This window comes from Leptonychotes weddellii, chromosome 10, assembly GCF_054177405.1.
Source record: "Leptonychotes weddellii isolate Sample4059 chromosome 10, ASM5417740v2, whole genome shotgun sequence".
Taxonomy (NCBI): domain Eukaryota; kingdom Metazoa; phylum Chordata; class Mammalia; order Carnivora; family Phocidae; genus Leptonychotes; species Leptonychotes weddellii.
Window position 1 is genome coordinate 34,417,136 of NC_138378.1, and position 16,864 is coordinate 34,433,999.

The 16,864-nt window shown below is 37.3% G+C and overlaps 1 protein-coding gene across 1 annotated transcript in view; it reads right to left on the reverse strand.

Annotated features, from left to right (window-relative positions):
• TASP1 (taspase 1) overlaps positions 1-16,506 on the reverse strand; it is a 259,816-nt gene extending 243,310 nt beyond the window's left edge. The window contains exons 1-4 of the mRNA XM_081832292.1: positions 16,438-16,506; positions 7,239-7,457; positions 3,922-3,989; positions 1,536-1,604 (exon numbers count right to left, since the gene is read on the reverse strand). Of these exons, the coding sequence (XP_081688418.1) occupies positions 1,536-1,604; positions 3,922-3,989; positions 7,239-7,383 (282 nt within the window). The 5' untranslated portion in view covers positions 7,384-7,457; positions 16,438-16,506. The remainder of the gene's footprint in view (positions 1-1,535; positions 1,605-3,921; positions 3,990-7,238; positions 7,458-16,437) is intronic.
• Between the last annotated feature and the right edge of the window lie 358 nt (positions 16,507-16,864).

Sequence of the window (16,864 nt, forward strand, 5' to 3'; positions counted from 1 at the left end):
TTCCAAAGCACTTCATAATAGTAATAATGACTAACTTCTCAGGGGTGCTTACTATGTGTAACACAATGACCTAAGTGCTTGTCATATGTTAAAACCCAATCTTCAGAACTCTATGAAATAGGAATTACCCCCATATTATAAATGAAAAAACTGAGTCAAGGAGTATCTGGGAGGTGCCCAGGGCTAAGGACTGGTAAAGGTGGTGTAAGATGTTATCAGTCACAAACAGGAGGGGACCATATATCCCAAGTCAGATGTCTCAGGAACCAAACTATAAAAGAACTTGTACCCATCATAGATGTTCACCTTCCTCGACTACACTTGGACCCATCTGAAGGCATTAACAGGAGAGATTAAAATCTACAAAGCATGATCTAAAGCATAGCTCCACAACTAAGCAGGGGAATATACAGAAAACACGGCCAGGGCTTCTGGTAAACTCCTGAGCAATTTTCATAGGGAAAAGCAAGGCCTGGCATGACTGGGTAGGTATCCTGATACAAGAGCCTAAATCAAAGGGCCACAATCCAGTCAACTTGGGAAGACCCACTCCATTCACCTCCTACCTCAAACTCATCACTGGTTTATCTTCGTATCTTGATTCCCCAAGCAGTCTTCTCAACCAGAAAAGTATTTGTTCACTATAATCCTCTAAACAGATTGACACAAATCTATCTTCTCTAAGTTTGAACAACAAAAGTCAGTCTTCTGAAGGCCTCAGTAATCTCCAGGACAAATTCATCCTCAAAGTTCCAGTCCCTCAATATTGAGTAAAACAAGTATAGCGACCTTGAGAGCCTTCCCACTGAATTCCTCAATGTCTTCAGTTAACTGGAGACCAACTTATTTTTTTTTTTTTTAAGATTTTATTTACTTATTTGACAGAGAGAGACACAGCGAGAGAGGGAACACAAGCAGGGGGAGGGGGAGAGGGAGAAGCAGTCTTCCCGTGGAGCAAGGAGCCCGATGCGGGGCTCGATCCCAGGACCCTGAGATCACGACCTGAGCCGAAGGCAGTCGCTTAACCGACTGAGCCACCCAGGCGCCCAACTGGAGACCAACTTAATAATCACACTGGACAAGACACACTTCACACAGCATGGCTTCAGGATACAAATCTAATTGATAGGTTTATGAGGAAACGTCCCCTTCTTCTTTAGACACTTCTAGATAGCTATAATTTTTTGTTTCCTAAACAAGAGAACATGCATTACTTTTGGAGAAGGGGAGTTAACTTCAGGAATTTTCCTATTAAACATAAGAAAATTTGGGTATCCAAACACCAATAACTTTTGTATTCATGAATCTCACAAAAAGGGGTGGGGAAGAGGAATTCAATCAACTTTTATGTTATTCAGAGATGTCCCCAGTGAAAACAACCCAACAATATATCACAGGTTTCTTCATAACTTTGTTAATACAGTTGGGAAACACTGGTCATATAATTGATGATTAACTAACTCAACACTTTCATGTCATTTAAGAATAATGAACATAAACTTACAAATATTTTAAATAAAACAGAAAAGAAATACCTCGAGTTCCACCAGAGCTGCAGTCACTGCATCTGTCGCAAGAGCACCAGCCTGTAGCTTTTCAATTGCCTATGAAACCAAGGGGAGACATTATGCATTGTAAAACCACAACTTCCCAAACATACCCAAAAACTTTCCAAAGCCTTAAAGAAGTGTAGGAGACATTTAGAGTTAGTAAAAATTAATCACTAGTTCCATTCCATACTTCAAGACATAACCTACTTAGATTTAAAACAAGCAAGGGTTTATATTCAGGATAATTTATGATATAGTTCACTTATCATTCAAATTAAGACAATGAATAAAATCTAGCCACTAAATGCAAAGTGCAGGCAATTTAGTAAGTGAAAGGGCTTCATTCATCACAGGGCAATTCAAAATAGCCATAGACATTATGTGAATTCAGTTTGGTTTAAATATCCTGATAATTCAAAGGAGGGTGCTTGTTGTATAAGCACCAGGTGTTGTATGTAAGTGATGAATCACTGAATTCTACACGTGAAACTAATATGGCACTGTATGTTAACTGGAATTTAAATATTTAGAGAAAGAAAAATAAATAAATATCCTCATAATTCATATTTTATATACATAACTGAATCTCAGACTAAGCTAGTAACATCTTCTCCCACTGCTACTACTCTCCACACCCCTAACTATAAAAAACAGTGACTCTCAATCACAGAAATATTTCAAAATCTTTAGATGAACACATACATTTGACTAAAACATCTTTGGTACTACAGTGGTTCCCCCTTATCCACAATTTCAATTACACCCAGTTAACTGCGGTCCAGAAGTAGATGATCCTCTTTCTGACATAATATCAGGTTAACAGTAGCCTAGCACTATGCCCCAATGCCTGTGTCATTCACTCACTTCATCCCACCAGGGAGGCATTTTATCACTTCACATCATCCCAAGAAGAAGAAGAGGTGAGTACTGTACAATAAGATATTTTCACAGAGAAAGGGACCACAAACACACCACTTTTATACATACACAGTACAACTGTTTTATTTTATTATTAGTTACTGTTGTTAATCTTTTACTGTGCCTAATTTATAAGGTAGACTTTATCATAGGTATGTATATATAGGAAAAAACATGGTACATATAGGGTTCGGTACAATATGCAGTTTCAGGCATCCACTGGGGGTCTTAGAACATATCCCCCATGGGTAACGGCAGACTACTGTATGATATATTGAGATAAACAAATCATATTCTTTTGTAATATAAACTATAGAAAGTAAAGGCCCATAAAATCACCTTAACTTCTGGAGTATAAAGGAAAGAGAGAGAAGGAAAACTGATTTCTCCATGAACTATTAAAGCTCCAATTTAGTCAACAGAGAAAATGCTCAAAAGCTAAGAGTGGTATTCCTCATTAAACTTTTAAGTTCATTCACTGTGTAAATTGAGGGGGCTGATTATACATTCCAAACGTATTAGGATTCTAGGACTATAGTTATAGAAAACATCTTTTTTCAGACGATGAAAACATCTCAAACTTTGAAAATTAAGATAAAAAATATGAAATAGTTTAGAGAACTTTTAGCTTTATTATAAATTTCAAAAACAAAAAAATCCCTATAACAAAATATTCTTATTTATTTATGTGATTTCATTCGTAAGAAAAAGCTTGGATCTCTAATAAAGTATAATCTTTCTTTTAAATGGTATTTAAATGAAAAGAGCTGGAAGAGACCCATATTTACTCAGTATATAATATCCATTAACATTATATTTGCATAAAAAGTAATGGAAGCTTTGCCAAAAAGAGTATATAGTCAAGATCAAAATAAAAACAAACAATATTTCTTCTGAGTCCATTCCTGCCTCCACATTGAGTTTTCAACAATTTAGCAAAACCTCAAAAACCAAAGAGAAAAAAAGCACAACTGAGAACAAGGGCAAAGCTAAACTCAGGAATGACAATGAATTTGCTATGATACAAACTACATAATGAAAAACAGAAGGAAAAAGGACAGGATAATCTCCCCAAGAAAAGCAGCCATTTTAATTTTTTATTATTTATTTTCTTCTCTTCGTAGAAAGACACATTGGCTGCCTTTTAACTGTTTTCCCTACTCCTTCAATGGAGCTCAATGCCTTTACAAAGATTAAAAGATATATGATTAGGTGCCCACAATTCCAAAAATACAGACTTTAATCTGGGAAAGGAAGGGCAAAATCTAAGCATCATTTGGAGAATAAAAAACACAAAACAAAACAAAACAGAGACCCCACAAATATGAGCACAATAATTTCATGGTCCAAACTAAAGACTACCTTAGAAGTCAAACCTTAAAATTTTGAATTTCAAGGTAAAGCTGCTTGCTGGCCAAAACAAATGTTTCCATCAGACACACTCTGTTCATACCTTCTGACAAGCTCGTTTGCATACATGTTTATATTCCTTGGCTTTGGATTCGGAATGATAACCTGCACCTGTAGTGGAAAAAAACAACCAGTTGTTAGTTATCATTAAAATATCAGAGATCTTACTTAGATTATATAAATAGGTCATACAAACTGATGCTCTCCTGGTGACAATAAAGCTATTGTCCTGTATGTATGGAGTTTTCAAATTCTAATAGCTTCCTTCTCTACCATAAGCCTTTTTAATGCCATGTCTTACCTCCTTTTTCAAAGGCTATTTTCCTGCCAGAGGCACTAGAAATAGCTCATATTCCCTAACAAGCTCCATCAAGACCATCTTCTTTTGAAAACCTCTCTCCAAAGTCAGGAGTTTTTTTGGTCTAGAGTTGATAACCCAGGAGGTGTCAAGGACAGAGTCCCTTCATGTTCCTTTCTGTTGACCTTCAGAAAGCCCCTGCCATTTGGCAAATTACTGTTCAGAATCCTGAATTCTTAAGAGTAACTTCGGAAAACTATGTAGTTTCTAAATAACATTTGAGGTTGAGGAGTATTACATTCCACCTCTCCACAACCACCAAATACCACCGCTCCCATGCACACTTTTTACATCCTGTCACTGTCGTAATATAACTCATGGTGTCTCTGAAACCTCAGTGACAGCATATTGTAGTCTGCCTATTAGAAATCCCAGTGGTACCCATCTCTTAAACACCCAGCAACTTCCTCAAGAGAATCGCTCTGAAATTTGTTTCCCTAAGAGGATTAATACTTGCTTAGTTAGGGATTTGAGAATAATCTAAATAAGAAAGAAACCAAGACAAGGGTCCTTAAAGTGTCTTATTGATTAGGCTTCTAAACAAAGTTCTTTAACTGAGCTCTGAATCACCCCCTCATCCAGCCACCAAGTTCCCATAGGGGTCTAACAGAAGGAAGGTTAAGAACTGCATTTCTAAGCCTCAGGGCTCCTCAAGTGGGTCTACAGACTCTGACACAAACTTACCCCAACTTTCCTCAGACCAGAGAAAGAAATGGCTCATGAATCTATCAATCAGGGACCCAGGAGAGCAGAAAAGATGCCAAACCAACAGGAATCCATAATCACCCCAATTCTAATCCTATTTCTCAGGAGAACTCTGAAACTTCATAGAGCCTGAACCAATATTTAACAGGCCTCTCTTCATGGTTCTCTAACACGTCTGTCATCTTAGATCTGGGGGCCCCAATCTTTCAGCAGTATTTCCCAAATCATGGGACACTACTGCAAAATATATAACTTTAGTGTATGTTAATAGGATTTAACATATAAATCCTTCTGTTTTGAATAAGGGAAAAGTCTCAGCATGGCCACAGTACATCTTTCATATCTGGTTAACACTTCGTAATTTATCTAACAAAGGAAAGGTAGCCTCAGAATCTAAGCCACTGACATACAACAGGATTCAGCTAAGATTTAATTACACCGTTTTGGTTGCACTGTGTTTAAAGTTATTTTCTCCTCATGCAAGTGATACTGACATTTCATTTAAGGTAAGTTTCATCTTTCAAGTTTTAAGTAAAAAGTGTTCAGCTTTTTAAAATTAGGTAAATAGTATAAGCAGTATACAGATCAAGGAAAAATCAAGAATCTAAGATTCAAATGACTAACATTTGGGCAAGTCTCCTCTAGTTAAAAAAAAAAAGTTTAAAATCTCTACAATGGATAAGGAACTGAAATTTTGTCCCTTAAATGTACAAGATATATATTTCTGCATAATCAGTCTATCTGACCTTCTAATAACTTAGGAGAGGGTCACTTTAACCCACATAATTTCCTGCCATGACCCAGATTTTGTCCTATTACTGCTGGCCCCCAGCAGCAACTTCATCTAAGAGCCATTCCCATCTAGTGAGTGTCTGAAAGAAGAGGGATCCCATCATGATAGTCATAGAAAGCAATGCTTTCCAACTAATCAAAAGCTCTATGTTGTTGCATGTTACAAATTTGGAACCTTTCTTGTACATTTGTCACACACTCATTCTGAATGAAATAACTCACTGGGTACCATGAAAGATGCACCAACATGGTGTAGTAGAAGGCAGGCGTTCTGGTTCCAAGTCTAAATCTAACTGGGTTATTTCTAAAATTTACCTCATTTCTTTGCAAAATCTTTTGAAAGAAAAGCAAATTGAACCTGGGTTTTCCGATTCTCCTGGATTAGATTCTGTAAGACTTCCCAAGTTATCTAGTCCAGATATAGCCAAAGGTTAATGATCAGGCACAACACCAGTTTGACAAGAAGAAACAATCCTACTCCTTACCCCATAGGAAAGTTAATCTTGATTCCACCCTGCTTGCCTATCTGAGGAAAGTTAAAAGGAGATCCAGCCATTCCTTCTCCCTTCACAGAAGTCATGAATTTTAGATAAATACAAGCAAATAAAAATGACTTAAAAAAGAAAAAAAAAGCCCGCTGGGCAGACCTGAGCAGAGCTGCACTACTCTGAAACACAAACTCTTCAATGATCAGGGACCCAGGGGTTGAACTTCACTGCGTCTGTTCTCCAGGTCCTCTGTATTGTCAAAAGCACTACACTGGGACTATGGGCCCACTTACGGGTGTCTCAACCTGGCTGTAGCACAAACTAGCCATGGGGCTAAAGCTACTTAATCTCTCTTCCTCACTTGTAACATTAAGAAGGCAAATTAGTTCTATGGCTGTGTAATTATATGCTAAAATGGCCATAGTTGGGGCGCCTGGGTGGCTCAGTCAGTTAAGCACCCAACTCTTGATTTTAGCTGTGATCATGACCTCAGGGTCGTGGGATGGAGCTCTACATTGGGCTCCGTGCTCAGCATGGAGTATGCTTGAGATTCTCTCCCTCCCTCTCCCTCCTCTTCCCCCCACTCGGAACTCTGTCTCTCTCTGAAAATAAATAAATAAAATCTTTTAAAAATAAATAAATTAACTAATTAATTAAATAGCCATAGTCAAACATGGGGTCAATAAAATTTTTCAGCAGCATCGTTTTTAAAAACACAAACCAGAGTTTAAGAAATTACTTTGTCTGATTTTAACACTACCTAACTGCATCTATTATATGGGGTAAAAGTAAATAATGGGAGTAGAGAAGTGAAGAAGACATAGGAAGAGCTGTCATTATAAGATCTTTAAAGCAGGAAGTAGGAGAGACCTATATTGAAGTCAATCTCTTTGGTTCCAACTCCTCTCTGGCAGTTTGCCTCCCCCAGATGTGAAATTCAATTCTCAGTGTACTTCAAGGCAAGAAAAAAAAAATCAGAATTATTTTCATCTTCCAACTCGCCCACTGAGAGCTTACCTGCATGTACCAACACAAAGCCCCCTCGCTTCTCCTTATGGGACTGCTTTGTTTCCAACTCTTTGACTGTTATTTTAACAGCCGAAACCTGAGATGATCTGGAAGGCAGCCCTTCTCCAGAACTCATCCCCTTCTCCATGGTCATTCTCCGAGATTACCATCTTCTATTGGGAAAAGTGCATACTTCCATCCAAAAGTAACTGCAGGAGAGGAATTGCCCTAAAGAAAAACAGGCAAAGATGGTATATATTTCTTGCACTAACACACATAACTTATACAAATTTGTGCAAAGATAACTTTCCAAAAACCTAATTTTAAAGTTATTTAACCGAGTAATACAAAGAATATGAAAAGGTTAGAACTGAAATCTCTGTCCACACAGTACTTGCTTAAAATCATATAAACAAAAGAACTATTGTAAAAAGACTTCATACTGAGTCCAAAGATATTCTATCTTTCATTGTATTTACGCTGAAGAAAACCTCAATATAACTTCAATATCGCTTTCTACTCCCTTTAATCCAAATGCTAATAATCTCTGGGACATTCTAGAATCACAGGTGATGCTGATAATATCACCAAGACTTGATGTAAAGCTGAGATTGCAGCTTACTTTTTTCCCCCAGCTTTATTGTGATATAATGAACATATAACATTATGTAAGTTTAAGGTATTCAAAACGATTGACACACACACACCATAAAATGATTATCACAGTAAGACACCGAGATTCACAATGGTAGGTAAAATCTAGACCTTATTCTAAACTGAGAAGTAGGGAGGGACGCAAGTCTTTCTTTGCCAATATAAAACATAAATAGTCACATAAAAAGTGACTTAGCTGCCTAATTCAAAAAAGTGGTGTTACTCAAAGTGTGGTCTGCAGACCAGGGCTTGTTACCAGTCTGCAAGAGACTTATTTTATTAATATATTAATTGCTTTCTATACACATTTTCAACAATGTGTATACTTCTTATAATTTTTTCTATTTCCTTTTTTTAATTATATTTTTGAAGCAACTCTACCTATTAAATGTAATAAAATTGAGCTTTTATTTTTATCTTGCTTATTCTTTTTTTATTTAAATTCAATTAATTAACATATAATGTATTATTTGTTCCAGGGGTACTGGTCTGTGATTCATCAGTCTTATATAATACCCAGTGCTCATTACAACATATACCCTCCCCCGTATCCATCACCTCTCAACCCCATCCCCCGACCCTCCCTCTCCTCCAGCAACCCTCAGTTTGTTTCCTAAGATTAAGAGTCTCTGATGGTTTGTCTCCCTCTCTGGTTTCGTCTTGTTTCATTTTTTTCTTCTCTTCCCCTATGATCTTCTGCCTTGTTTCTTAAATTCCACATATGAGTGAGATCACATGAGAATTGTCTTTCTCTATTTCACTTAGCATAATACCCTCTAGTTCCATCCACATCATTGCAAATAACAAGATTTCAAATTTTTGATGGCTGCATAATATTCTATTATTTTTATCTTTCATATTTCAGTTTTGTTTGGAGCTTGTTTTGGGGGGTTTAGTTTTGGTTCTTTTGCATTTTGTAAAATAGTTAACAATGGATTGAAAATTTTTTAAAGTTGGTCCTTTACACCAGAGATGGTCTGAGAAGCACTGCAATATGGCATTTTAACTTCTTTTAATTCTTGGTTAAAAAGAGTCCATTGAATTTTTATTATATAACACTTCATTTAAAGGACAAATAATTTTAAATCAAAATACATATATGCTCTTGTATTAAAATGTTAACATATATTCACAAATGCAGGAAGAAACTTCTGATTACAAAAGAGTGCTGATGTTGATTAAATAAAAGTGAACTGAAATACCTGCTTTTGTTTTTGTTTTGTGGTGGCAGCTGTCTTTCTAAGAATGGATCTTCTTCTAATGACTTCACAAGGATCTGCCTCAATTACTTTTATTTGACTTATGGCTATTTGGTTATTTCTCTTTGGTTATTTGACTTTGAATACTATGTATTCATGTGTCATTGACGAAGGGGAATTGAAATGATTAGCAGTCCATCTGCCAGCCTATACATGCCATCACATCTGACCAGGCCATGAAATCAGCTTGGGCCCACTAGTCCCACAAACATAGGTTGAATGAAAACTCAGGCCTTGGAAAATTAAGAGTTTCAGTTAAAACGAAAAAATATCCAAGCATTATGGGTTATTAAACTTCAAGCTACTGACTCATTGTTATCAGATACATTTTTTCATAAATAAGAAACTGAAACATCTATATTTTACAATGAATAAGGTTGATGTAATAGGCATGTTCATGTATATGAGAGATTTAAAAACACTGCTTCCAGGCTTGTCTGAAAAAAAAAATGTGCAAGATAAATTAATATGCTATTTCTTGAGCAATCTACCATCCCTCAGAGACTATCTGAAATATATTTATTTAGAATATCATGTCATCTCCATAAACTCCTCCAAAAATGTTGACCCCCAAAGTTCTGCAGGACTGGGAAAGAAATTTAAATAGACAGGCTATGCAATGTACAACTCTGGCCTCAACTCCCAGTGGTTAGTGGAATGTTTCGATTTCAATTAGAAATGAAGCAACTTCTAATCCAACATTAGTTTTTGTTTAAGCCCATTAAAGGTCTGACCTACCTAATAAATAAAGAGTTCCAACAAATGACTAAAAATAAGACAACAAAGGGCAAATGGGCAAATCCCAGTTAACAGAAAAATTGTATAACAGTTTAAATAGATCAAAAGATGCTAAACCTCACTCAAAAGAAAGATACAAAATAAAACTACACCCAAATGCCATTTTTTAACTTGGGTTGACCAACATCAAAATGACACCACGTTTTGAGGCTATTGAGAAACAGGAGTTCTCATACACTGTTAATAGCAGCATAAGATGACAGAACTCAACAAGGGCAATCTGGCAAAATCAATCAAAATTACAAATGCACACTGAAGGATTATTTGTAATAGTAAAGATATGAACCAACAATATGTCTTGATGTAAGTGGTTAAAATAAAAGCAGCCACTGGAAAAAATGAGAATATTCTTGATATACATATATAGATTGACTAACCTTACAGATATATAAGTAAAAAAGGCACAGTACAGAAATACATGCAATGCCATATTTTGAGGGAGGGGAGAAAAAAATAATACAGCTAAGTATATATGCAAAGTACAAATCTGGAAGAATACGCCCAAAAATAATAGTGGTCACCCAAAGATTTGAATGACTGATGGACAAAAGTGGAATGGAAATTTTATGGTTCATTGTTTATACTTTTCAATATTGAAAAATCTAAACATATTACTTTCCAAAAAAACTTTTTTATTCATTTATTTATTTATGGAAACATGAAGTAACTAGCTAAATCCAAGTTCCAAAATAGAGCAAGCCTATAAGATCTCACTTAAAAACTTCAGTAAGAGGGGCGCCTGGGTGGCTCAGATGGTTAAGCGTCTGCCTTCGGCTCAGGTCGTGACCCCGGGGTCCTGGGATCGAGTCCCACATCGGGCTCCCTGCTCCCTGGGAGCCTGCTTCTCCCTCTGCCTGTCTTTCATGAATGAATAAATAAAATCTTTAAAAAAATAAAAATAAAAAAAAATAAAAAAAAAAAAAACTTCAGTAAGAGGGAAAATACCATATGCTGAAGGTTCTCAACACTCATCCCACCTAGGGCAGGAATGGACAAAAACATAGCCAACCAACAATACTGGCCCAAAAAGTTTTTGTTTTGTTTTTCTGTTTTTGCTTTTGTTTTTCTGGATCTTGAATTTCTGAGGCCACACGAACTACAGGTAATTCAAATTAAAAAAAAAAAAAATCATAGTATTTGATCTCTACAGTTCAGACTAAGGAGTAAAAAATAAATCATTACTGTAGATTAACATCAAATATCCCTAGGATTATTTTTTATCAAATTTGTACTCACTTCATTATTACAAATCATTATTTGAAACTGATGAAGCATACTTACATCAACATACTGATCTGCAAGAAAAATGTCTAACATTTCAGCTAAGCTTTGAGGTAACATTCAACACACAAGGTTTCCAATGAAAGGAAATTTATAAGCATGTTATAGTTTTTACATAACAGAAAACAATTGTATAGCTCATTTTTTATAATGCCTTTACTTCTGAATAATATACTTGAAAATGGACATTTTGCAATTTACTACTAGTGATGATTTTAAAATTCATTTTATTGTTTCTAAAACACTGGCAACTTGTCCATCCTCTGCAAACCTGCATCAAAAATTAAACATAGAGTTAGCATATGACCCAGTAATTTCACTCGTAGGTATATACACCCAAGAGAACTAAAAACATGTCCACACAAAAAAATTGTACATGGATGTTTATGGCAGAATTATTCATAATAGTCAAAAAGTGCTAACAACTCAAATGTCCATGAACCGATAATGGTTAAACAAAATGTGGTATATTCATACAACGGAACATTAACTAGCCATAAAAAAATAATAATAATAATTAAGTACTGATACATACTATGGCATGAATGAACCCTGAAAACAGTGAAAGAAGTCAGACATGAAAGGCCACATACTATATGTTTCCATTTATGTGAAATATCCAGAGTAGGCAAATCTAAAGAGACAGAATGTAAATTAATTGTTGCCTTGGGCTGGGAAGCTAAAGGGGAATTGGAGAGTGACTGCTAATGGGGGCAGGCTTTCTTTTGGTGGCAATAAAAATGTTCTAAAATTGGTTGTGTGATGGTTGCACAATTCTGAATATACTAAATACCACTTAAAGTACACTTTAAGTGGATAAATTAATAAATTAATAAAGCTGTTTGGAAAAAAACAAATTTCCTGCTTCCCATAAACTGTATCTTTTCCCATAAGTGTATCTTTTCCAAGTTACCAAACCTAATGACCTTTTCTTACTCTGCTGCTTGCAGCCTTTGTTATCTAAATCCCCATCTTCTTGGCAAGTATGCCAATCTACCATCCCAGTTCTTTATGACCCCCCTGATCCTTCTCAACTTTGTCCTCTTACATGACTCCCCGTCCACAGGCCTATTCTCAAATGTCTCCTTCAGCAATTTCATCCACTGCCAACCTTTTAAAACAATCCTCTCTCAGTAAATCAGATTATTTGTAACTATCTTCTGTCTCTTGAGCTCTAGCCGCAAGTCTCCAGGATAGCTTAGCTCAACCTGGATCCTCTTCATTCTTTTTCTCTTTTTTTTTTTATTATGTTATGTTAATCACCATACATCATTAGTTTTTGATGCAGTGTTCCATGATTTATTGTTTGCGTATAACACCCAGTGCTCCATTCAGTCTGTGCCCTCTTTAATACCCATCACCAGGCTAACCCATCCCCCACCCCCCTCCCCTCTAGAAACCTCAGTTTATCCACCCAAAACAATCTCATTTTTCCACAGAAATCTAGTTCTTTCCACATCACTCCTTATTTTTAATAGCACTAATCCCTTTCTAACTCACCTGGAAGTCATCTTGGACTGGATGCACTTTCCAAATCTTATAAATTTCTCCCTCAAGCATTTAACTTCCTTTTCCCTACTGCCTCGACCCTTGTTCAGTTCACATACCGCTTAGCATGTTACAAAAAGCATTTTAACTTTGCTCCCCAAATCCAGACTATTGTAAAACAACCAACTACAAAAGGCTGCCAAAATAAATCTCATAAAGGACAACTCCAATCAAAATGAACAGCATGTCAAAAGACATGAGCAGACAATACACGCAAGAGGAAATATAAACTGGATATCCAATATCAAGGAAAGAATATTCAAAGAAATATAAACAAAAATGGAATCTTCTAACTAGCCCTGTATTGCCACCATAAACTGATATAAGTAACCATTTTGAAAATGAATTTGTCAGGAAGTATCAAAATCCTTAAAATGTTTAATTTTGTATATACTATCTTTCCAGAGATAATCTATGTATGAACTAGTCCATACAAACGCAAGTAACAATAGTACCATGGATACCCCTAAGGAGAACTGGGAGAATGAGGGGCAAAATGAAAAGGAAACATAAAATAAAAAAGAAAAGAAAAGGAAACGTGATCTTCTCCTAATAGCCTTTTGCATTTGATTTTTTTTTTTTTTTAACCAGGTACTATCTACTAAACACAGATTTAAGTTAGCCATCTCTGAAACTAAGATGAATGCAAATTAACCTGATTATCAAGGTCAGAAGAGAAACTAAGAATAAAACATCGTTTTTGCTCCAGGGACTTTCAAGGCACTGATTTAAGGTCTAAATTTCAACCCCAGTTCTCTCAAAGACTTATTTTCCTACTGCGTGTAATGACACTTTTTTTTTCTTTATAGAAAATTATGACATCCTGTTTGCCCCTGGTGTTGAAGTTTTTCACTCTAGATTTACTTAGTCTCTTAGAAGCAGTCAAAGAATAGTAAGTCAGGGAATCCATCCATCTTACAGCAAAAGGCTTTTATAGAAATCCAGCCCTTAAGCTATAGCAACTGATGAATAAAGAAGCATTCTGTTGCTCTTAACATCTTGACATTGAAGGTTCAATGCCTCATTCAATGAGCTCCAAAACACACTCATTTCATCTTTGACCCAGTAATTTCACTTCTGAGAACACTTTCTACCAAAATAACTTCAAAAACAGAAAAGCCTTATGCCTGTTATGCTGTGTTTAACACAGGATAATTTAGAAAAACAAAAATCTGGAAGTGATCTAAATGCCCAACGTAGAGAAATGGTTAAAAAAATGATAACCTATATTATTTATGGTCAACTGGTTTTCAACAAGGGTGCCAAGACCATTAAACAGGGAAAGGATAGGGGCGCAAGGGTGGCTCAGTCGGTTAGGCGTCCAACTCTTGATTTTGGCTCAGGTCATGATCTCAGAGTTGTGAGATCAAGCTCCACATCAGGCTCCTCACTGGGTGTGGAGCCTGTTTAAGATTCTCTCTCTCCCTTTTCCTCTGCCCCCCTTAAAAAAAAAAAAAATTAAATAGGGAAAGGATAGTCTTTTCAAAAAATGGTGATGGAAAAAAACAGGCACATACAAGGAATGAACCTGGATTCCTACCTATTCCTACCTACCTATTCCTTGATCCACATAGATCAAGAACTCAATGTAAGAGCTAAAACTGTAAAACTCTTAGGAAAAGAGATAGTAGTAAATCTTCATCATTTTGGATTTGGCAATTGTTTTAGATATGATACCAAAAGCACAACCAATCAAAGAAAATATAAATTAGCATTCATCAAAAGTTTAAATGTTTGTACTTAAAAGAACACTATTCAAAAAAGTATAAAGAAACCCCACAAAATGAGAGAAAATGGAAAAAACACCACAAACAGTACATGTGATAAGGGACTTGTATCCAGACTATATAAAGAACTCATACAATATCAAAGTTTTTAAAAATTCAATATAAAAATGAGCAAAGGAATTGGATTGACATTTCTCCAAAGATACACAAAGGGCTGAGAAGCATAGGAAAAGATGCTCAACATTACCATCCAACAGGGAAATGGAAATCAAAACCACCTGAGGTACCAACATCACAGCTATAACTCAAAAGACAGATAATAAGTTTAACAAGGATATGGAGAAATCAGAACTCTCATATCCTGCTGGTGCAGGCCACTCTCGAAAACATCTGGCGGTTCCTCAAAAAGCTAAACAGTTACCATATGACCCAGCAATTCCACTCCTAGATATATATCTAAGAGAAATGTAAACATATCCACACAAAAACCTGTACATGGATGTTTACAGCAGAATTATTCATAATAGTAAAAAAGATTAAACAACTCAAATGTCCATTAACTGATGATGGATAAACAAAATGTGGCATATTCCTATAATGGAATATTATTCAGCCATAAAAAGGAATGAAGTACTGATACAAAATACAACATGGATGAACCTTAAAAACATGCTAAGTAAAAGAAGGCAGACACAAAAGGCCACATATTCTATAATTCCATTTACCAGAAATGTTCAGAATAGGAATATCTACAGACACAGAAGTAGATTAGTGGCTGCTAGGGACTGGGGGAACAAGGGGAGGGGAGTATCTAATTAGTGGTTGCCAAGGACTGGGGGATCAAATGGGAAGTGACTATGAGTACAGTTTCCTTTGGAGATGACAAAAATGTTCTGGAATTAGCGGTGATAGGTGCCCAACTTTATGAATATAGTAAAAACTACTGAAATTTACAATTTAAAAGGGTGGGTTTATGGTATGTGAATTATATCTTAATAAAAGATCAATCTATGCAATGGATGCCATGTACAAAAATTATACTTTTTGGTTATAATCATATTTTACACACACTATGATCATAAATAGGTTAAAAATGCTATAAAATTAGAAAGAAAGGGATCAAAATGCTGGGTTGGTGAAATTACAGGTGATCTCTTTTTAATTATTCCTGCATTTTCCAGATATTCATTAATAAGCACGCACTGCGTTTTACAAATGGGGGGGAGCTTTATTTAAAACAAACAAAAAAGGAAATTACTAAACTCCCGAGTGCATAAAAATTCCTTAGCTTAGTATTCAAGGATCTCAGTCACATGGTCCCGAAAATACCTTTTCATTTCCCCTCCCCTACAGAGGCGAGTCAAGTTATTCCCTCCTTCCGGAAACACGATGCCCTCTATTTCCAGGGCACCTCCAGCTCCTGTTTTCCACCCTCCTCTCCAGCTGCTCCTTCTCCATCTTCTTGGTCCTTTCCTCCTCCGCCTCCTGAGCAGTAAATGCTAATGTCCTGAGAGACTCTAACCAGGCCGCTAGCTATAACACCACGGGGCTGCTTTGACCCCAGCCGGCCACGCAGGACTAGGGTGCACACCCTCGGGGCTCTGCGAGCCTCCGACTCGTAGAACCCCGCAGCCCGCGACTGCGAAGTGAGTGAAGGACAGCGAGGACTGCCCGCACACAGACAGTCCCTTCCCCGGAGAGGGAATGAGACTGCCAAGCTGGAGCCAAGGCTTCGGGGACCCGCACGGGCGCCACGCGCGACCGAGGGGTCGAGGGACGTCCCGGATCCGCTCCTTCAGCACCGCCCCAGGCAGTGGGCATCCTGCGCGCCGCCCCCTCCCGGCCCCGAAGAGGATGTCCCAGCGAGCGTATGGGCCTGGACAGAGGAAGCGCCGCAGCGCCGGCAGCGGCGCGGACAGCGTGAGAAAGAGGGACACTCACCCGCGTCAGCCCCGAGCCCTCACAGCACCGGAAGTAGTCACCCGCCCGTTGCCAGGGTGAGGAAGCGGGGCTGACGTCAAGCTTTCCCATTGGGCATGCGCGTAGCCACGTGGCCGGAAGCATACGCCTACGCGGGGCTCTGACTCTGCCCACTGCTTTCGAATTCACCTGGCCGCTGAAGTTGCACGAAAACTTTACCTGGAACCTCATTCTGAGCTGCGCAGGCGCCGTTGCTAGTCTGTTCTCACGCAGACTCTTAATGAGCCGGCCTGTTGTGACTGTACGGATCCAAGTGGTTGGCAGACGAGCGATATGATACGAAATGAAGTTAAAGTAGCCATGATTATTGAGGTGTCACTTCAGAGCTTAATTTTTTTCCATTCTTGCAGTCCCCCCGATACAGTAGGGAAAACTAGAGCTCTGCCGG